Raw genomic sequence first — 23,632 nt, 5'->3', positions numbered from 1 at the left:
TATATATGAGATCGGTTGAGAACTCATAGTTTCCCGAGAACCCGAGAACTAAAATTGGATCGTTAGATTAAAACTAATTTAATAAGGGTATGATCGTAATCATATCAATCTCATTTAATGTTTAATTTTTTGTGTTATTTGAAAACATTAATAAAAAGTTTAAAAAATAACATAAATATAAAAAAATATTTAAAATATTTAAAAAAAAGTCTTAATTTTTTCAAAAAACAAAAGCTTCTTTTTCTCAAAAAAAAAAAAAACAAAAAAACTGTATTTTGCTTCAAAAAAAACGGCAATTTTTTCAAAACTAAAAAATAAATTTGCTTTTCTTTTAAAAAAAACAGCATTTTTATTAAAAAATCTGCAATTTTTCAAAAAAAAAAAAAGCTACAATTATTTTAAAAAACCTGTAATTTTTTTTAAAACTGCACTTTTTTCAAAAACCATATTATTTTCAAAAAAAAAACTAAAATTTTTTCAAAATAGACAATATTAAAAAAAATGCATTTTTTAGGTGCATATATGAATATTTTTGGTACATTTATGCATAAAGAAATCATAAGAAAACTTATTTTATTTACTAATCTATAAATACAATACAATAAGTATTTTATACGATACAATATAAAATATCGAAAACAAAAAAATGCTACAAAATTTGAAAGCGTTTTCATGTCTTCTAGTCAATATTTTCTTCAATTATCATTTTTCACCTTTTCAATATTCACCACAATTTCTTCCAAATCTAAACAACAACAAAAAAAAAAAACAAAAAACAAAAAAACAAAAATTATTGATGCAAAAACACTCACAAAAATACATATATGATGTACATGTGATTCACATATAAGTCACAGTAATTCATATCATGTAATTTATATGTGAATTACATATGATTTACATGTGAATCGCATATAATTTATATGTGAATTACATGTGAATCACATGTAATTCATATATGAATTATATGTGATTCATACGTGAATAACATGTGATTTATATGTGAATAACATATGATTTACATGTGAATTACATGTAATTCATATGTGAATGACATGTGATTTAAATGTGAATCACATGTAATTCATATGTGATTCATTTGTGATGAAGCATAACCAAATACAAATATTCATTGTAGTTGCTGGAGAAATCTCGATGGTAAAATACATTCGTAAGCAAAACATAATCGATTAATATATGCTGACAATAAGTTATGGATCGTTGATGAAACTAAGTGTATAATCATTAGTTTATAACTGATTAGAAAACTTTGGAACATCAGGATATTCTCTTTACCTTTTCATATGACTTCAAATGATGAATATGGATTTAAAATCCCTAAGCATATAGCTGGTAATGGTTGTTACATAATATATCAGATATGGTTTATAACTGATTATAAAACTTTGGAACATCAGGATATTCTCTTTACCTTTTCATATGACTTCAAATGATGAATATGGATTTAAAATCCCTAAGCATATAGCTGGTAATGGTTCTTACATAATATATCAGATATGTTAATCCGCGGGACGGTGTCGATTCGTCGATTATCTGCAGACAATTTAGAAATTAGGTATCATGAACTAGAAGTCACGGTAAATCAGAACCTATGAAAATCTCGATTATCAATTTGAGATGATGAATTTCTGATTTCATTAAAAGCATAACATGCACTTTCGATTCAGCTAAGCGAGATCATAACATAAAAGATCGAATCTTATGAGAGATAACAAACCTTATAAATAGAGCAAGGCTCGACAATCGAAGCTTATAGTAGAGATGCGAATCGAGAATCAAAGACGAGACAAAGATTAATCGCTGGTGAGGATGAGAGAATGTGAGGCCGAGATGGAGGATTTAGCGTCGATTTTCTCAAGGCTCAACAACGGGAAGAAAAAGAGAGATCTCTGGCGGAGCTGCTATCGGAAGGTGAATGAGTGACAGGAGTATCTAGATCCGGCGAAGCTTCAATCGTCTCCAGCGAAGGAGAAGGAGGAGCAGGCGCCGTTGCTGGAGATGGAAAGGAGGTGGAAACAGGTATGGATGGTGATGATAAATTAGTAGTTTTAATTTTAGGAATTCAGAAAAACTATATACCTAATTTACCCCTATTATTTTTGTTAAAAAAAACCCACATATACCATTGAAGTTATATGTATTTACCATATAGCCATCTTTGATCTTGACCCTTCAATTTTTTGATCTAGTGGTCCACTTTTAGTTCTCGAGTTCTCGGGAAACTATAGGTTCTCAAATGATTATTCCTCTCTCTCTCTCTCTCTCTTTCTCTCTCTCTCTCTCTCTCTCTCTTTATATATATATATATATATATATATATATATATATATATATCCATACACAAGAATATAAAGCATACAAACATTATATAGGAAGAGAGTGAGAGTTATAACTCACCTTGATAGTTAGTGAGAACTATCTACCCTTGGCTATATTCTTCTATTGATGCATCTTGATCCATCTTCTTTGCTCAATGTAACGACCCAATTTTCACGTCCAAAAATTTCGTTTTTAAAACATTAATTTAGAAAACGTTAATAATTAAAAATTTTGTTTGATCAAACTACATCACAACGTAAACCATGTCTAAAAGCCAAATCATACAACCAATCGAAATATCATAGTATAAATCCCAGAGAAATCTAATAGATGCGGAGACCAGTGTGTGCATGATGTGCCGCTACCGTGCCAGCTCCTTCCCCTTTGATGAAGAGGTACCTGAAACCAAAACTGTAAACTGTAAGCACAAAGCTTAGTGAGTTCCCCCATCGTAACACATACCATACAATACATAACATACATACTGCCAGGCTATTCTGGGGTGCCTGACTACCCGGTACGGCCATTCTGGGGTGCCGACAACCCGTGCGGCCATTCTGGGCTGCCGTCCTACCCGTGTCAAGCCATTCTGGGGCGCTGACCTACCATGTCGAGCTATTCTGGGGTGCTGACTACCCTTCGGTCCTAACAACCGAACCTCAGGGACTATTTCACCCCTACTACTACCATCACATATATCATAACACAAACATAATATCAGACATATCTGGGGTGTCTGACTACCCTTCGGTCCTAACAACCGAACTCTACTACTATCACATACAACATATCATGCTAGCATATAACATATCAAGTAGTAGAAAACCTAGATGATATCACAAAGACAATCATCTATCATACATCTCCTATTGGTGGGCCGGCATTGTGGCCTAAGACCCACCGCTACTGGAAGGCAACTCACCTCGGAGTACCTGCTGATCTGATCGGGAACTGACTGTCTACTGCTACTGCCGCTGCTCCGGAAATCCTCCGGCTGTAATTCCCACAACTTACTCAATCAAATACTGCTAACTGCCCTTTGGGTAAAAAGACCATTTTACCCCTGATCATGCCCTAAGTCAAAGTCAGATTCAATTTTCAGTTGACCCGAGTCGCTGAGTTAGCTCGCCAACTCGCCGAGTCCCTATCCAATCTACTGACCTGGATTCTTTTTCTACTCGTCGAGTTAGGCGTAGACTCGATGAGTTCTCCATCCAACCTAATGTTCAAGTCCTTCATCCTACTCACCGAGTTGTATGAACAACTCGTCGAGCTCATCTTCATCCGATGAACACTTATGCTGCGACTCGCCGAGTTGTATGAACAGCTCGCCGAGACTGATCTTGATCTAAGGAGATTGCCTTGAACTCGCCGAGTCTGAGCATCGACTCGCCGAGTTCCATTATGGGTGAGTTTTGGCTTCCAACTCACCGAGTCCACCCTAGACTCACTACACAACTCGACACAGCTAAAAGGGGACAATCTCGGAGACTCGCGACTAGACTCGCCGAGTCTGCTTCATGTAAGAGCCATATACGCGATTTTGCTCGAATCTAGTCCATGCCATTCATAGATCTGGGTTCCTAGAGCATGAATAACACGTAAAGTTTCCAACTTTACGTGTAAATATTCATCCATGAGGGTTTTAGGGTTCAAAATGCACCAAAAGAGTGGATCTAAGGTCTTCATGCAACATGGGTCCATAAAGGTAGTAGATCTGAGCTCCTGGAGCTCAACCATGCCTAGATCTAGAGGCCAATCAACTTATTACGAAATATAATGCACATACAAGCTTGGGGAATGGCTCAAGGAAGACTTTCATGGAGTTATAAGCATAGAGACAGGGGAAAACGAGTTTTACCTCAAAGAAATCACTGAGAGAACACTAAGATGCTTGTCTTCCTTCCCTTCCTCTTGATCTACTCCACTTCCTTCTCAAAATCTTCAAAAACACACCCTAAAATGCCTCAAACTCACAAGAACAAGAGCTAGAACGTATGGAGAGCTTCTGGGGGTGAATCGGGTGGAGTTGGGGCGCAAATGGTTGTTTAAATAGGGTGCAAACCCTTGGAAATTAGAGTTTCATCAGACAGCGCAAACTCGCCGAGTCCATAATATGGACTCGTCGAGTCGCCATCTCAACCGCGCCCCAAAGTCTCGTCTCTACTCGGCGAGTCGGGCCTCCAACTCGCCGAGTCCACGTCCAAAAACACAAATTACTTAGGCAAAACTCACATACCAGGAACCAGGTGCTACAAATCTCCCCCACTTATTTTAGACTTCGTCCTCAAAGTCTGCCGCTTGATCCTGAAACAGCTCGGGGTAATGCTCCATCATCTCTTCTACCGACTCCCAGGTCCACTCCGAACCCTTGCAGTGCTGCCATTGCACCTTCACTAATTCCACCCTCTTGTTCCTCTAATCCTTCAACTTCCTGTCTAGGATTGCGACTAGGTGCTCAATGTAATTCAGGCTGTCATCAACCTGAATATCCTCCAACGGCACTACTGCTGAATCATCCTCTAAGCATTTCCACAGCTGAGAGACATGGAAAGTGTTGTGGATCTGGCTGAGATCGATCGGCAGATCCAATCTATACGCCACCTTGCCACCCGGGCTACAACCCTGAACGGTCTGATAGATCTCGGGCCCAACTTGCCCCGCTTCCTGAATCGAATGACGCCTTTCCAAGGCGACACCTTCAGAAGAACCATATCCCCGACTTGGAACTCCAAGTCGGATCGACGCTTGTCGGCGTAACTTTTCTGCCGACTCTGAGCAGTCTGAAGCCTGCTCCGAACCTGCTGGATCCTCTCGGTCGTCTCGAGCACCACCTCGGTGCTCCCCATGACCCTCTGGCCAACTTCACCCCAGCATATCGGGGTCCTGCACCTCCGTCCGTACAACATCTCGAATGGGGGACAGTCAATACCCGTGTGGTAGCTGTTGTTGTATGAGAACTCAGCCAAGGGAAGATAGGTATCCCAGCTACCACCAAAATCTAATACACATGCCCGCAACATATCCTCCAAAGTCTGGATCGTCCGCTCGCTCTGACCATCCGTCTGCGGGTGAAAGGCGGTGCTAAAATGCAAACGAGTGCCCAACTCGTCATGAAACTTCTTCCAAAATCTGGAAGTGAATCGCACATCTCGGTCTGATATCACTGACACTGGCACCCCGTGCTGCGCTACTATCTCCCTGATGTAGATATCGGTCAACTTTTCGGCCGAGATGCTCTCCTGGATCGGAATAAAATGGGCGCTCTTGGTTAATCGATCCATGATGACCCAAATCGAATCTACTCCACGTGCAGTCCTGGGAAGCTTTGTGATAAAACCCATTGTGATGTCTTCCTATTTCCACAACGGGATGTCCAACGGTTGTATCTTCCCATGCGGTCTCTGATGTTCGGCCTTGACCTTCCTGCAGGTCAAGCACCGCTCGACGTACCATACCACATCCCGCTTCATTCAAGGCCACCAATAATCTAGACGAAGATCCCTATACATCTTCGTCGCCCTAGGATGAATAGAGAATCAGGACTTGTGCGCCTCCTCCATCAAGATCTGGCGCACGCCTCCGTGATACGGCACCCACACCCTACGGTGTAGTGTCAATAGTCCTTGGCTATCGTAATCGAAGGAGGAAACCTGACCCACCACACGCTCGCTCTTCCGATGTTCCTCCTTGATAGCCTCATATTGAGCCTCCCGAATCTGCTCCAACAGGGGAGTCACTACAGTCATCCTCATGCATATATCCCTGATCGGTGCCGCCTTGCGGCTAAGCGCATCGGCCACCACGTTGGCCTTTCCCGGGTGGTAAAGGATCTCACAATCATAATCCTTCACCACGTCCAACCAACGACGCTGCCTCATGTTCAGATTCGGCTGATCCATGAGGTACCTCAAACTCTTGTGGTCCGTGTAAATGGTACACCGAACCCCGTATAGGTAATGCTGCCAAATCTTGAGAGCGAAAACCACCGCCCCCAACTCCAAATCATGTGTCGGGTAGTTCGCCTCGTGAGGCTTGAGCTGCCTCGAAGCGTAGGCAATGACATGCCCCCTGTGCATCAGTATCGCGCCCAACCCTGAAATAGACGCGTCACAATAAACCACAAAATCCTCTACGCCCTCTGGCACGGCTAAGATCGGTGCCTCGCACAATCTCTGTCTTGGTGTCTCAAACGCTGCCTGCTGCTCGGGTCCCCACCGAAAGACTACGGCTTTCTTCGTCAGTCGTGTCAGGGGTACGGCAATCTTGGAGAAATCCTTAATGAACCTCCGATAATAGCCTGCCAATCCTAGGAAACTACGAATCTCAGATGGAGACTTCGGAACCTCCCATCTCATCACAGCCTCGACCTTAGCCGGATCAACCAGAATCCCATTCTGGTTGACAAGGTGTCCGAGAAATTGCACCTCGCGCAACCAAAACTCACACTTGGAGAACTTGGCATACAAGCTCTCCCTCCTTAGGGTCTCCAAAACCTCTCTCAAATGCTCCTCATGCTCCTCATGTGCCTTAGAATAAACCGAGATGTCATCGATAAAGACTATCACAAACCGATCCAGCATCGGTCTGCATACGCGGTTCATGAGGTCCATGAACACGGCAGGAGCATTGGTGAGCCCAAACGGCATCACCACCTACTCATAGTGGCCATAGTGCGTCCGAAACGCGGTCTTCTGCGTATCCTCCTCCCTGACCCTCATCTGATGATAACCTGAACGCAAATCAATCTTGGTGAACCAAGATGCTCCCTAAAGCTGGTCAAAGAGATCATCAATCCTTGGGAGTGGGTAACAGTTCTTCACCGTTACCTTGTTCAACTCCCGGTAATCTATACACATCCGGTGCGACCCGTCCTTCTTAGTCACAAATAGAATCGGGGCTCCCCAGGGTGAACTGCTCGGTCTAATGAATCCCTTGTCTAGCAGCTCCTGCAGCTGCGTAGACAGCTCCTACATCTCAGGAGGAGCCAGCCGATATGGTGCCTTGCCTATCGGAGCTGCACCAGGAACGACGTCAATCCTGAACTCCACCTGTCGCTCCGGAGGTATCCCAGGAAGCTCCTCTGGGAAGACATCTGCGAAATCTCGCACCACCGGAACCTCGCTCACTGTCTCCTTACCCGCCTCCCGGGTATCCATCACGTACGCAACATAACCTGCGCATCCCTGCTGAAGGTATCGTCTAGCCCTCGCTGCTAAACAGACTGAGGGTCCACACTGTGGCCTCTCGCCATGAATCACTAACTCTCCCCCACCTGGGGTCCGGACTCGCACTAGCTGTTGTGCGCAATCTATCACTGCCCCATTAGGGCTCAACCAATCCATGCCTATAATCACCTTGTTCCCACGCAACGGAATGGGAACCAAATCTACCATCTCATATAATTGCACTATAACAAGCTCTTCACCACACTGTGGTGGCTGCACATCAATAGCCTCCTTAGCCGATTCCATTTTAGCTTTAGGAAGTTTGCTTCCAATCATCACACGCACATAACTTCTTCATCTTAAACCCGCTTTTTATGTTCTTTATATCCACGCGAAGGGAGGGATGAGTTATAATACTCCATTAAGTCACTTCTTATTAACTTGATACCATTCTTAATCTACTAAGTCACAAACTTGGCCCAAAAAGCATAAAATTTCCAAGTTTAGCCTTTTGGCTATAATGCATCTTCTCATGTATTTCTTCTCTTAAACTCACTTATTAACTCATTTAAGTGACTTAAACTTATCTTGTCGAATTTTATGAAGTCAAAACTTCTTAAACATACAAAATTCTCAAAAATGACAATTTTTCCCTTTTGGTCAATAATTGACTAAAAGTCAAATCTGTCTAAATTTTGGGGTCTTACAATCTCTCCTCCTTAAAGAGATTTAGTCCTTCGAATATTTCTTTAATCTCTTAGTCATTTTCTCATTCAATGACTCATTTCTTAGGTTAACTTCTTCTTTAACCTTATAACCTAAAATAACAATCATCTTTCTATTTCTTTGCATATTTATATCAATCACCAAACTCTATCCATGTATCTACTCACCATGGTTGTTATTTGACATTTACTACTCTATTTACTCTTATGCAATCTAATTTTATACTTAACATAATTTTTTATCTTTTGTCCCACTTTACATAACCATGAGCATATATTCACCTTTTTCATTCTTTTTCTCTCAAGTGTGTTTTCATACCAACAATTTCTTAAACACATTCTTAAATGTGTTTAATAATGAAATATGTATACATATATTATCAAAGTTAAACACCCAAGATTAGATAATTGAGTATTATATAATATATATATATATATATATATATATATATATATATGTATATATATATATAATACTATATTATAAAGCATATTAGTTATATCTTTAATTTTAAGAGGTGTAAATTACAAAGCCTTTTGTACAAATATATTATGCATAAATAATTCATTAATACTTGCCAAAAGTTTGAAAACTTGAATTAAGGAAAGTAATTAAGTTAAATTTGGAGCAAAATGAAAATTTTAAAACAGTAAATTCATGTATATAATTTTTTTTATATATATTTCTTAAACTAGATATCAATATAAATTAATTTACATCAATATTATAAACAAACATTATAAATATAAGGTATAAAATATATATTATTTAAAAGTGGTAATTTTTATCACATAATAACTAATAATAAAATCTAATAATTATTTCCCCGTAAGAAAGTTTTTGCCAAAAAACTATTTATCGTCGCCACTTTGCACAGGCAGACATCTAGTGTGTGTGTGTATATATATATATATAGTTAAAAAAATTCACAGATCTATATCATTATATACTTATAAAGGAAGCATTTTTTCTTTCACCACATTCTTTTGAAACTCCCATGACTTTTCAATTTCTTTCTAATAATAATGATTATTTGTAAATTAGGTTAATAAATATCAAACCTATAGTGTAATCATATATAAACTAAATTTCAATATTAAAATAATATCTTTACTTATACTTATAAAATTAATTTTTTTTAAGTTTTAACATATTATACTTAATTTATTAGCTTTAATATATTGTTGGATGTAAATCATTATCCTTTTGTAATTTTGGAACAATTTATATAAAATACTTCAATTGTTAATTTAAATATAACATTATAGTGTCAACTTAAATATAAATTTTAGTTAAACTTAAACAACCCAAAGAATATTTTATAAACAGTTAAAATTAATAAATTGTAGTATCTTTCTAATAATGATTCTAAATTGGTTAATAACGTTAAATAAATATCAAACCTAGAGTGTAATCATAAATAGACTGAATTTCAATTTTAAGATAATATATTTACTTCTACTTATAAAGTTATGTCTTTAAATTTCAACATATTATGCTTAATTAATTTGATTTAAAATGTTGTTGTTTGTAAACCATTATCAGTTTAATGCTACAACTTTTGAACAGTTTAGATAAAATACTTCAATTTTTAATTTAAATATAACATTACGGTATCAACTTAAATATAAATTTTAGTTCCACCAAAAACCAAAGAATATTTTGTAAATAGTTAAAAGTGATCAATTATAGTGATAAATGCAAAAACTAACTTCTATATTATAAAACTAGTATTTTTCTTTGAACCCTATGCATTTGAAACTCCCAAGACACCACATTTATTTGAAACTCTCATGACTTTTAAATTTCTTTCTAATAATGATTATAAATTGGTTAATAATGTTAAATAAATATCAAACATAAAGTGTAATCATATATAAACTAAATTTCAATATTAAAATAATATATTTACTTTTATTTATAAATTTATGTCTTTAAATTTTAATATATTATACTTTATTTATTAATTTTAAAATGTTGTTGTATGTAAATCATTATCATTTTAAAGCTACGACTTTTGAACAGTTTGGATAAAATACTTAAATTGTTAATTTAAATATAAGATTACATGGTCAACTTAAATATAAATTTTAGTTCAACTTAAACAACGCAAATAATATATTTTGTAAATAGTTAAAAGTGACAAATTGTAGTGTTTTTCTAATAATGATTATAATTTAGTTAATAAAGTTAAATAAATATATGGTCCACGAAAATGACAAAGCATAAAGAAAATGGGTTGAATTTAACAATTTTTTAAAAATATGTGGCGAAAGCTTGAATTTTAAAAAGTTCGGGTTGATAATAGAAGATAAAAAAAAATATCAAAACAGAAGAATGTTGGAAAATGGAAGACTAAACTGTAAATGAATTGTAGCATTTTTGAAAAAATGTAAAAAACATGTAAGAAAAATCACAAATTAATCTTTTTACAAAAAGAAAAATAATAATAATCATAAGGAGAATAAGAATATGGTACACGAAGATAACAAAGAATAAAGAAAAATAATTGTAAACAAGTAAAAAATGAAAGTTTAATAAAATGAACCGACAAAACTTAAAATTATAAAGTGGACCCTCTTTAATATATAAGGAACAACAGGCACAATTTTTAATTATATAGAAGATTATTCTTCTAATTGGTTTGCCAATAAGAACCATAAAGTTGACATAAACTAGCTATCTAGGATTCAAAACTCAGACCTTGTTATTTCGTTGTAATTGTTTTTCCCGACCAACTCCTTGCTAGTATGGTCAATAACAATCTAACCATTAAAAAATCAATATAATTACTTGTTAAAATCGTGTAAAGTCAAATTTTATATATTTTGCTTAAAGTGTATATATTGATGATTAGTATTTTTATTGAACCTACTCACTAACCAAAACATTTTTATTATTAAGAACTAGAAAGAAAAACCTAATAAAAAGTTAGGCAAATTACTGTGGCCAGTAGAAAGAGGTTTAGGCAATATACCAATTAATGATATGTTGTAGAGTTCTGTTTGAAAATGCTTTGTAAGGTCATAATGCATTACAAAATTTCAAAGTCAAATATATATTATACTTATATATTATACCAGTTTATTTTAAAAAACCGTTAAATATGAAGGAATAAACATTTAAGAAATTTAAATTTATAAAGAAAATAAAAAAAATATTAAATTATTTAAATTCAAGTGTTATGTTCTCTTTTAATTTTAAACAAATATTTTAATTAAACAAATAAAGAAAATAATTAGGCTTTAATTTAAAAAAAAAAAATTAAAAGCAAAGTTTGCATTAATGAAAATGATTTCTAGTTTTATATAAATTTATTACAAGTATTACATTTAAATATTCTGTAAAATTTATTAGACTATATGATTGTTAGGATAAAAAACATATTTGCCAAAGTAGGCACACAAAATATTTACCTAAGAGCATTGCAAAAAAAAATTTAGATGCGTGTACATATGTAAATGTTTTTTTTAATATATATATATATATATATATATATATATATATATATATATATATATATATATATATATATATATATATATATATATATAGGGTTAGGTTAATTTGAGACCATCTATATTTTGTGAAACCGTGAGATACATTTTTTTTTTCATGTTCCGAAAATAATATTTAAAAAAAAGAATTTTTTGATTTTTCCATTTATTTTGCATTTTAAAATTATTTTTAGAATATGTACAGTGTAATATTCTATTTAGAATATTTCACGTATTTTTCAAAAAAAATAGAATTTTTTTTATTTTTTTTAGTTAATTCAAGTTCCGAAAATAATATTTAAAAAAAGAATTTTTAGATTTTTCCATTTATTTTGCATTTTAAAATAATTTTAGAATATATCAGTGTAATATTCTATTTAGAATATTTCACGTATTTTTCAAAAAAAAAACGGAATTTTTTTTATCTTTTTTTTATTTTTTTTATATTTTTTATATATTTTTAGTTAATTCAAGTTCCGAAAATAATATTTAAAAAAAAAATTTGGGATTTTTCCATTTATTTTGCATTTTTAAATTATTTTTAGATTTGGTCTCACGGTCTCACAAAATTAGAATGGTATCAAATGAACCTGAACCTATATATATATATATATATATATATATATATATATATATATATATATATATATATATATATTAGAGGTGGCAATCGTGTCGTGTCGTGTCGGGTTCATGTCGTGTCGAAACACTAAACGGGTTGAAAGTGCTTGACTCTAACCCGACCCATTTAATTAACGTGTCGTGTCGTGTCAACCTGTTTATTTTCGTGTCGAGTTCGTGTCGGGTTTCGGGTTAGGGCTATACCTTGAAATATGTCGTGTCATGTGAGGTTAAAAGATTGAGCATGTTAAAAGAGTAGGAGTTGGGTAGGCGGAAAGGAAAAACTAATAGTTTGGAGGCAGAATAGATGAAGTCATAGCAAGTTTAGATGACAAAATTAAAAGAGTGGGAGTTGGGGAGGTGGATGAAAAGGTCGCGAGGATGTGAGAGTGGTGAAAGAGACTAGGTAGTTTGGGAGAGAATGGAAAAACTGAAATTAAGTCTTAATCTAGACGGCTAAGTCATTTCAATATTACAAAACGACTCAATTCGAAGGTTTTCTTTTACTTATGGTTTTGGTTTTGTATCTTTCTAGTTTATTTAAATAATTAAAAAAAACTTGCATATAAATAAACGGGTCATTTTCGAGTCATATTCGAGTTGAAATTCTCAACCCTAACCTTACCCGTTTAATTTTCGTGTCGTGTCGTGTCAACCCATTTATTTAAACGGGTTGAAATATCTTACCCAAACCCGTTTATTTCGTGTCGGGTTCGTGTCGTGTCAATTTTTGCCACCTCTAATATATATATATATATATATATATATATATATATATATATATATATATATATATATATATATATATATATTGAAAAAAAATTAATATTAATTTCGAAATATAAGGTATATTTTTACTTATTTGAAAAAATATAAAATCTTTATTCTTTTTTATTTTATAATTTATTTTAAATCGGCGAAAGTATTTATTACACTTCCAAATTAATATTTAAAAAAATCATTTTTCAAAAAAAAATGCATCTTTGATGCATATTCATATTTTTTGTATATTCATATTTTAATAAAAACACATATGCATATGCAGATGCACATTTAAAAAAAAAAAAAAAAACATTTTTAATGTCTCTATATGCACAAAAGTAAGTATATATATATATATATATATATATATATATATATATATATATATATATATATATATATATATATATATATGTGTGTGTGTGTGTGTGTGTGTATATGCATATACATATGAATAAGTAAATACATATACGTATGCATAAGAGTAAATATATGCATAAGTCAACTAAGTACATACGATAATACTTATGTATACGCATATGAATAAGAATAACTATATGACATACATATTCAGAAGCGTATCCATATGCCTATGAATAATTATATGCATATGTATAAGAATAAGTATATGCATATGCATATACATATGCATAATAATAAGTATATGAATATGAATAAGATATGCATAAGTCATTTGAATACATATGATTATGATTATGTATATACATTTGCATTTGCACAAAATAATATGAATATGTATCGAAAATTCATTTTTTTTTTTTTTTGGAAAAGTTCTTTTTCTAAATATTAATTTAGAAATATAAGGAATGTTTTTGCTGATTTGTAAAAACATTAATAAAAAGTTATTAAAAAAATCAAGTTAGCAAAAATACACCATATATTTCAAATTTAATATTTAAAAATATGTTTTATGCATATGCACATTTACAACAACAAAAACCAAAAAAATTAAATTTCTTTATTTCCCTTAGATATGTATATACACATTCGCATGTGAAATTTGATATCTAAATTAACCTGGATAAACAAAAAAATTTGGGTTTCTCCCTCAAATATGGTTTTACATTGAACTTGTTTTGTTTGTCAAAATATATATATATATATATATATATATATATATATATATATATATATATATATATATATATATATATATATAATGTTTTTATGACCAAACCACCTATTAAAATGTTACTTATTTGGTGGCTAATTGTTTTTTTGTGTAGTTACAAGACTAATAAGTTTTGTATAGTAGAGTTTGATCTATAATTTCTTTGTATGTATTTTCCTTTATATATTGCTTTATATGTATTTTCTTTTATATTTATATCTACCTACTAAATAATAAAAGAGGAGAGATAAAACGAAGAGAATGACATTAGATACCGAATGAAAAACTTCTATATTCAATTTTTGCTACCTCAAAATAAGGAGATCGGAGAGTCTGAAGGTCGTCAGTCATCCAAAAATTGTGACATCCCCAAAATCTCGCCAGAAAAGACCGATTTTCATTTATGCTTTTAAATATTTTTAGAGTAAATCCTTTTGATTTGAAAGAGTTGCGGAATTTGTTCCCAAAAACAATGCATGATAAAACAATGTTTACCAAAGCATTTCATAAAAGAAATGTATTTTTCATTATATAATCAAAACTCGGGGTGTCATGTTCCGATATAGACCAATAAGCATAAACGATAATATTACAAGTCATTCAACAAATATATACATATACAGACTTGTAAGCAAAACAACTTGATGGTTCATCCATCTTACGCCCTTGCGCCACTTCCTGTAATACAAATAAAACTGAGTGGGTCAGGCTTGGGAGCCTGGTGAGCATATAGGGTTTTCAACCCACAATAAATAATTAAAATTAATTATTATCAACCAACAATAACCCAGTTACCCATTCCCGTTATTCTCACTTTACGTCCCTAAAATAACTAACACAAGGGACCTAATCTAAGAATATTTTCATCGGGGTGACAACACATGCTGCGGGGTTTCCTCAGCAATATAAGTCAAATAAGGCAACCATGAGGGAGATGGAATACAGCGAATGAACACCCAAGTTCATTAACACCTACAGGTTATGAGCCTGCTAGCGTTCCACTGGACTATCTAGAAAAGTCCGTGGTCGTCATCTAAATTCCGCTAGATGACTGGATCAAAACAACAACGAGGCCTCTCATCTGTTTATTACACACCAACTATCTACCCATGTTCTACCCAACATATTAGTAGATAAAAACATACATTTTTATACATATTTTCAAAACCTGTATAGCATGCTTGATCAAAACATTTTCCATATAACAGATGAGGCACACACACATAACACGTATTTCATATAGAAATAATCATATCTGTAAGATAGAAGAAAGTGAATATACATTCACACACATAACAACAAAATATACACATAACACGTATCTCGTATAAAATACTTCATAGTTATACGTTATGAGAAAGTAACAACGCATTCACACGTATAAACAACAATAAACTTAATACCCTCGAACCATACTTGTATTATTATTGCGTTTATGAAAGGTAGTATACACTCACTTGATCAGAAGATGATCGGACAGCACTACGACTCGCAAAAGTAGTAATCCTCCGCAGATCTGGAAGATCTCCACAAAAATCAAACTTCTCGCGGGCAGAGCTTCGGCTCGGAAACCGCACTTCTCGGGATCTTCGGGATCTCGGGACTCGCTTCGGGACTCGGGAATATTACCGGGGCTTCGGGGTATTTCTGGCACGCAAAACGATGCAAAACGGGAGAGAGAAGAGAAGAAATGAACAAAACCTTCGGCTGCCCTCGCAAGCCTTTTATAGGGGCTGGATTTGCGATTTACGCGGGGTGTAATTTATGTACGCGGGGCGTAACGGGGATAAGGCCGGTGACTCCCCCGCCATGGATAATATCAGCGAATTTTTATTTAAATTAAATACCGAATTTATTAAATAAACTTCAAAAATTCATATCTTCCTCATACGAACTCCGTTTTCGACGCTCTTTATATCCACGCGTAGGTGATACTACGATCTACAACTTTCGTTTAGACTCCGTCGGCTAATTTTGACTTTATTTTTTATTATTTATTTTTAGTAGGCTGGGACAGGAAAACTCCGTTATAAAATCATAACTTCTTCATCCGACGTCCGTTTTCGCCTATCTTTTTATCGTTTTACTACAATTAATGAGATCTTCAATTCTCATTTAGATTGTTTCGGCTAAAAACCGTTCGGTCTCAAATCGAGCATTCGGGCTGCATACTGCTAAGTCGAAACTTCGAAAAATCATAACTTCCTCATACGAAGTCAGATTTGGGCGTTCTTTTTATGCACGCTCATGGTTTGACGTACTCTAAGACTTTCATTTAGATTGCTAAGGCTAAATATTGCTCTAACGTAAATTCACTTTTTACGTCGCGCTGTGTCGTGCCGGTTCTGTCGCGAAACTTCGACAGGTCATAACTTCCTCGTTATAACTCGGATTTCGACATTCTTTATATCTTCGGAAACCTTGTTTCAACTACTACAACATTATCTAAAGATATCAAGTTTATTTTACACTTAAATTTTGACGCTTATTTTTATTCTTAATTAATCAAACCACATAATTAAGCAATTAAGCACAAAACACATAATACTCAAATAATACAATCTTATTATTTCAAAACGGGTTACAAAGGTTAACCTAGACCATTACATTGCTAAAAATGGCAAGCCCAGAAACACAGGCGTTACAAAAATAAACAGAGATTCAACGACTATGCTCGAAGATGGGTAGAACCGTCAGAACCATTGAAACAACTGTCTACAACATAGACACAGAGGAGATTGGCAGGGATTTGCAACGATCTAACCAAACAAAGATTGCTTTCGAAAGTAACATAGCAACAATGGCGGAGAAAGCATAAGGTCGACGACAGTTTTCAATTACCAAATTTAATTACTGAAAATTATATATATATATATATATATATATATATATATATATATATATATATATATATATATACTACAACCATCACTTACCATCTCCAACTCCTGTTGCTATATATATATATATATATATATATATATATATATATATATATATATATATATATATATATATATATATATATATATATATATATATATATATATATATAGCAACAGGAGTTGGAGACGGTAAGTGATGGTTCTAGTGTTATCTTTCAAATATTTAAAATAAATTTGGAGAGGTGGGGTGTGTGAGATTTTTTTTGACTTTTTATTTAAAATAACAAAGAAAACAACTAAAAGAAAATAAAAACAATTAAAATTAATATTTAGTATAAGTAAAATTAGTAAATTTAAAGTAATAATCCAATAAAAAAACAACGCAATAAAAATATTCAAAAAAATAATTAAATGAAATTAATAATCCAGTAAAGTAATATTTATTAATTGATAAAAAAATATTTATTAATATATAATAATCCAATAAAAAAAATTAATCCAATAAAGAAGAAATTTAAAAGAAAATAATCAATTAATAATCAATTAAAGTAATATTTATTAGTATATAAGTATAATATATTAAAATTATTATTTATTAATGTATAATAATCCTATAAAAATAATACAACAAGAAAGAAAATAAAAAATAATTAATATACAGTAAGTCAATAAAATTAAAAAGAGAAACTACAAAATTGGTTGTAGTTTGGTGAAAAGATATAAAACTGCAGAAACGGTTTATGGGGTAAAACTGTTATTTAAAAAAATTAAAAAAATTAACAACAAAGATCTTCAAGTTAACAAGATAGGGATCAAAACCATTAAATATGGATTTTTTTTGTTAATAATTTTTTTTTGACCTTTCCTAAAGAAATTGATAATCTTTCGGAACCAGTTTTTTAAATTTTGTCATTTATTAAATATAATAAGAATAGAAAAAAAGAAGAAAAAATTAGAAAATGTTATAAAATATGATCAAATAACAATATAAATTATAAAGTAAAGAAAGAAATAAGAGTAGAGAGAACTTTTATTCCAATACTTGTGATGAATTCATCAAGTGCCTAATACATATGGCTCACTATTTATACTATCCAAATAAGATGAAAGATGAGCTATAATATGAATTCACATTATGATGGTGTATTATTACATTCATAAAACACATTGAAATGGTTGTTACTAATGCTAAATAATGATGGAGAGTTATGGGAGAAATGGAGAATCCAATGGTCATTCACAAACTAATATTTCATAACACTCCCCCTTGAATGACGATTGTATCATGCCTCGTTAAAACCTTAATAGGTAAAACCTCATGGGAAAAACCATTTATTAAGGAAAAAGAGTACATGATTAATAATAGATATTTGGAACAATTGCCTCGTTAAAAACCTTGCTAAGAAAACCCAGTGGGAAAAACATAGCTAAGGAAAAAAGTACAATATGTTTCCAACTCCCCCTGATCATCACATCACTTGATTTCCTTAAAGCGTCATATTCCAATATTACGTACCATGTTTTCAAATTTGGATGTAGGGAGCGCTTTAGTGAACAAATCTGTCAAGTTGTTACTTGATTGAATTTTCTGGATGTTGATGCCACGCTCTTTTTGAAGATCATGAGTAAAAAAAAAAAACTTTGGTGATATATGTTTGGTTCTGTCTCCTTTGATAAAACCTTCCTTGAATTGGGCTATACAAGCCGCATTATCTTCATATAGTATGGTTGGAGCTTCCCTGTTAGAAGTTAGACCACAACTCTCACGAATGTGATGAGTTAAATTTCTTAACCAAATACATTCACGGCTTGCCTCATGAATTGCTATAATCTCTGCATGGTTAGAAGAAGAAGCAACTAAAGTTTGTTTAACAGAACGCCAAGAGATTGCGGTACCTCCACAAGTGAATAAATAACCTGTTTGGGATCGAGCTTTGTGTGGATCAGACAAATATCCAGCATCTACATAACCAATTAACTCCGCATTTGATGAATTTGAATAATATAAGCCCATATCCATTGTACCTCAAAGATATCAAAGAATGTGTTTGACTCCATTCCAATGTCTTCTTGTTGGGCAAGAACTATATCTTGCTAATAAATTTACAGCAAAAGATATATCAAGTCTCGTATTATTAGCAAGATACATCAGTGCACCAATAGCACTAAGATATGGTACTTCGGGACCAAGAAGTTTTTCATGTTTTTCACAAGGCCGAAACTGGTCCTTTTTGGCATCTAAATGCCTTACTACCATCGGGGTACTCAATGGATGTGAGTTATCCATATAAAACTTTTTAAGCACCTTTTCTAGATAACTAGATTGATGTACAAAAACTCCATTTTTGGTGTGCTAAATTTGAAGACCCAAACAAAATTTCGTTTTACCAAGATCTTTTATTTCAAATTTTTCTTTCAAATAAGAAGTGGCATTTTCCAATTCTACAGGAGTTCCAATTATGTTCAAATCATCTACGTAAACAACAATTATCACAAATTCTGATCCGGATCTTTTTATGAATACACATGGGCTTAATGGATCATTTTTATAGCCCTCTTTTAAAAGAAATGTATTTAACAATTCAACCACATCCGTCCAGATTGTTTCAATCCATACAAAGATTTATTTAATTTTACCAAATATACTTCATGAGAATTAGGAGTTTGTGCTTCTGGCACCTTAAACCCTTCTGGGATTTTCATATAAATATCATTCTCAAGTGAACCATATAAATAGGCGGTAACTACATCCATCAGACGCATCTCCAATTTTTCATGTGTTGCCAGACTTATTAGATAACAGAATGTAATCGCATCAACCACAAGAGAGTATGTTTCTTCATAATCAATTCCGGGCCTTTGGGTAAAACCTTGTGCAACAAGTCTTGCTTTATATCTCACAACTTCATTCTTCTCATTTCTTTTGCGCACAAATACCCATTTGTATCCCACTGGTCTTACTCGGTTTGGTGTACGGACTACAGGTCCAAAAATTCTTCGTTGAGTAAGAGAATTAAGCTCTTTGTTTATTGCATCTTTCCATTTTGGCCAATCTTTTCTATTTCTACATTCATCTATAGATTTAGGTTCAACATCCTCATTTTCTTCCATAATCTCGCACGCAACATGATATGAAAAATTATCGTCGACGTCTATCTTATTTCGGTTGCATCTTATTCCTGTCATGGCATAATTTATTGAGATCTCTTCATTTTCATAATTTTCAGGTACCTCAATTTCTTTTGTTATGTCATTGGGCTCTTCTGGAGCTTCGTTAATCTTTTCAAAAGATTCTGTTTTCTCTTTTGGACCATCAATTATATTTGCTCCCTTTCTTTTTTGAGGATTTTTTTCTTTGGAACCGGTTAGTCTTCCACGCTTCAGGAGTGCCTTTGATTCATTTGTAGTTGTATTTTTTCCTTCTGGGATATCAATTCTAACTGGAGCATTTACAGCTGGTAAATGAGACTTTGTTACTCTCTTAGGGTCAGTAAATGCATCTGGCAATTGATTTGCTATATTTTGTAAATGAATTATCTTTTTCACTTCAAGTTCACATTGACTTGAATGAAGATCTAACACTGAAAGTGATAATTCATTCCAAGAGATTTTATTCTCCAGCTTCTTTATTTCTCCCCCTAATGTTGGAAAACCTGATTCATCAAAATGACAATCGTCAAATCTAGCTGTAAATAAATCTCCAGTTGATGCTTCTAAATATTTTACTATAGATGGAGATTCGTATCCAACATAAATTCACATTCTTCTTTGAGGACCCATTTTTGTGCGGTGAGGTGGAGAAATGGGTACATAAATTGCACATCCGAACATCCTTATATGGGAAATATTTGATACATGGCCGCAAACCAGTTGAATAGGGGAGGACTTATGATAACTAGTTGGCCTCATGCGTATAAGTGATGCCGCATGTAAAATTGCATGTCTCCATGTCGATGTAGGAAGTTTAGAATGCATTAGTAATGGTCTTGCAATTAATTGAAGGCGTTTGATTAACGACTCAGCTAAACCATTTTGTGTATGAACATACGCAACAGGATGTTCAATAGTTATCACAATCGACATGCAATAGTCATTAAAAGCTTGTGATGTGAATTCTCCAGCATTGTCAAGTTGAATTTTCTTAATTGGGTAATCGGGAAAATGTGCCCTTAGGCGGATTATTTGTGCTAGTAATCTTGCGAAAGCGAGATTACGGCTAGATAACAAGCGCACGTGTGACCATCTAGTTGACGCGTCAATTAAGACCATAAAATATCTAAATGGTCCACATGGTGGATGAATTGGTCCACATATATCCCCTTGAATTCTTTCTAAAAAACTAGGACTTTCATACCCAACTTTATTCAATGATGGACGGGAAATTAATTTTCCTTGAGAACATGCAACACAAGACAATTCATTAGCTTGAAAAATCTTCTGGTTTTTTCAAGGAATGTCCACTTGAACATTCAATTATTTTTCTCATCATAACTGATCTGGGATGGCCCAACCGGTCATGCCAAACTTTGTAGATGTTATCATATCTTTTATTTTCAATAGCATAAGATTCAATCATTCTAATATTTGTATAATACAATGTGGAGGACAATACATGTAATTTTTCCAAAAGACTTTTCTTACCCGATATCATTTTTGTAATATTGAGATACTCTTTATCACCATCATTGGTTGTTTCAACATGATATCCGTTGGACCGAATATCCTTAAAACTTAATAAATTTCTTGGTGATTTTGATGAAAATAAGGCATCTCCAATTGTAATTATTGTCCCTTGTGGTAATATGATATTCGCTCTTCCGGAGCCTTCAATCATTTTTGCACTACCCGTTATTGTATTAGCATTTGCTTCTCCAATTGATAAGTAAGCAAAATATTTTTTATTATTAAAAATGCTATGTGCTGTTGCACTATCTGCAAGACATATATCTTCTTTATTTCTTTTGCGAATATCCATATTTCTCTTCAAAATAAAAATATATAATAAAATAATAAGAAATAAGAAATATTCAACTTAGATAAATAAAGTCATATATTATTATTTTGAGAAGAATCATCGAGATCTCTTCTGATGAAACGACTATATAAAAATCATAAACGACATTAAACAAAACTACATATTATTCTTGACCATGACAATGACTTTAAACAAACATAATGCAAAAATAAAATGATACTAGAAAACCAACAATTTCATGATATGCCATATCCATCTCATTTTATGGGAAAAATTGGGTACTTCCATCACCATCCATAGCACCGTTTGTCCCTTCCGTGTTGGCAAGATAATCGGCGACATCCAAATGTCTCATTTCTAGTTGATCTTCGGAAAAATAATTTTGAACAAAATTTGTTTCCGCATTTTTTCCTTCTTTATATTTTAGAGAAGATTGATAAAGATCAACAAAATGCTTTGGAGTGCGACATGTACGCGACCAATGACCGGTCACTCCACATCGGTGACAAACATTTTCAACTTTCTTTTTGCCTTGACCACTTTTATCATTAGGATGTGGGTTTTTGTTATTTTCCCACTTCTGGTGGTTACTTATATTATTATTATTGTTGGGACGATTATTCTGACGGCCTCCACCATGTCCACGGCCACGACCACGGTCACGGTTAGACCCACGATCGTTATAATTAGATAATGTCGTATTCACTTCAGGGAATGGACTAGAACCGGTCGGACGTGATTGGTGATTTTTCATTGAGAGATCATTATTTTGTTCAGCCACAAGAAGACATGAGATTAATTTTAAAACCTTTCTCACGATATTGCTGCTGCAGGAGCATGTTAGTGGCATGAAAAGTAGAGAAGGTTTTCTCTAGCATGTCTTCATTAGTTATAGTCTCACCACATAGTTTTAGTTGGGAAGTAATTTTGAACATGGCCAAATTATACTCACTCACATATTTAAAATCTTGTAGCCGAAGGTGTAACCAATCAAAACGAGCTCTAGGAATTATCACCATTTTTTGATGATCATACCTCTCTTTCAGATTATTCCAAAGATCAGCTGGATCTTTGACAGTGAGGTATTCAGCTTTTAATCCTTCATCGACATGGTGGCGAAGGAAAATCATTGCCTTAGCCTTTTCTTGGCTTGCTGCTTCATTTAAAGGATTTACATCCTTTATGGTGTTTCCAAGACCCATAGCATCAAGGTGGATTTCAGCATCAAGGATCCATGATAAATAATTTTTTCCACTAATGTCAAGAGCCATAAACTCAAGTTTGCTAATGTTTGCCATAGTGAAAGTACTAATCAAAATAAAGAGTTGTATATTAGAGGATTGTTAGTTAAGAAGTATCATAAGATTACTTGTGAGCATTATATAACTTGTGAGCATTATACATATGAACTTTGAAAACAAAAATTATATATATATATATATATATATATATATATATATATATATATATATATATATATATATATATATATATATATATATATATATATATATATATATACCTAA

At 33.3% G+C, this 23,632-nt stretch overlaps 1 protein-coding gene across 1 annotated transcript; it reads right to left on the bottom strand.

Moving 5' to 3' along the window:
• Window positions 1-695: 695 nt before the first annotated feature.
• On the bottom strand, window positions 696-23,404 carry LOC145009640 (uncharacterized). The gene is made up of 2 exons (XM_078968293.1): window positions 22,915-23,404; window positions 696-745 (listed from the first exon to the last, which is right to left on the bottom strand). The coding sequence occupies exons 1-2, from the start codon at window positions 23,402-23,404 to the stop codon at window positions 696-698; spliced, it is 540 nt and encodes a 179-aa protein (XP_078824419.1).
• Between the last annotated feature and the right edge of the window lie 228 nt (window positions 23,405-23,632).

Source organism: Lactuca saligna, chromosome 8 (genome assembly GCF_052625555.1).
Source record: "Lactuca saligna cultivar CGN05327 chromosome 8, ASM5262555v1, whole genome shotgun sequence".
In the NCBI taxonomy this organism is placed as follows: domain Eukaryota; kingdom Viridiplantae; phylum Streptophyta; class Magnoliopsida; order Asterales; family Asteraceae; genus Lactuca; species Lactuca saligna.
The sequence above is the reverse complement of the archived record's forward strand: the minus strand, read 5'-3'. Positions and strand labels throughout refer to the sequence as shown.

Excerpts from the sequence above, each read along its gene's own strand:
- LOC145009640 (XM_078968293.1), bottom strand. The coding sequence starts at position 23,404 with ATGGCAAACATTAGCAAACTTGAGTTTATGGCTCTTGACATTAGTGGA. Across the intron at positions 746-22,914 it reads GCAGCAATATCGTGAGAAAG|ATTTGGAAGAAATTGTGGTG; the intron begins GTTTTAAAATTA and ends GTTGTTGTTTAG.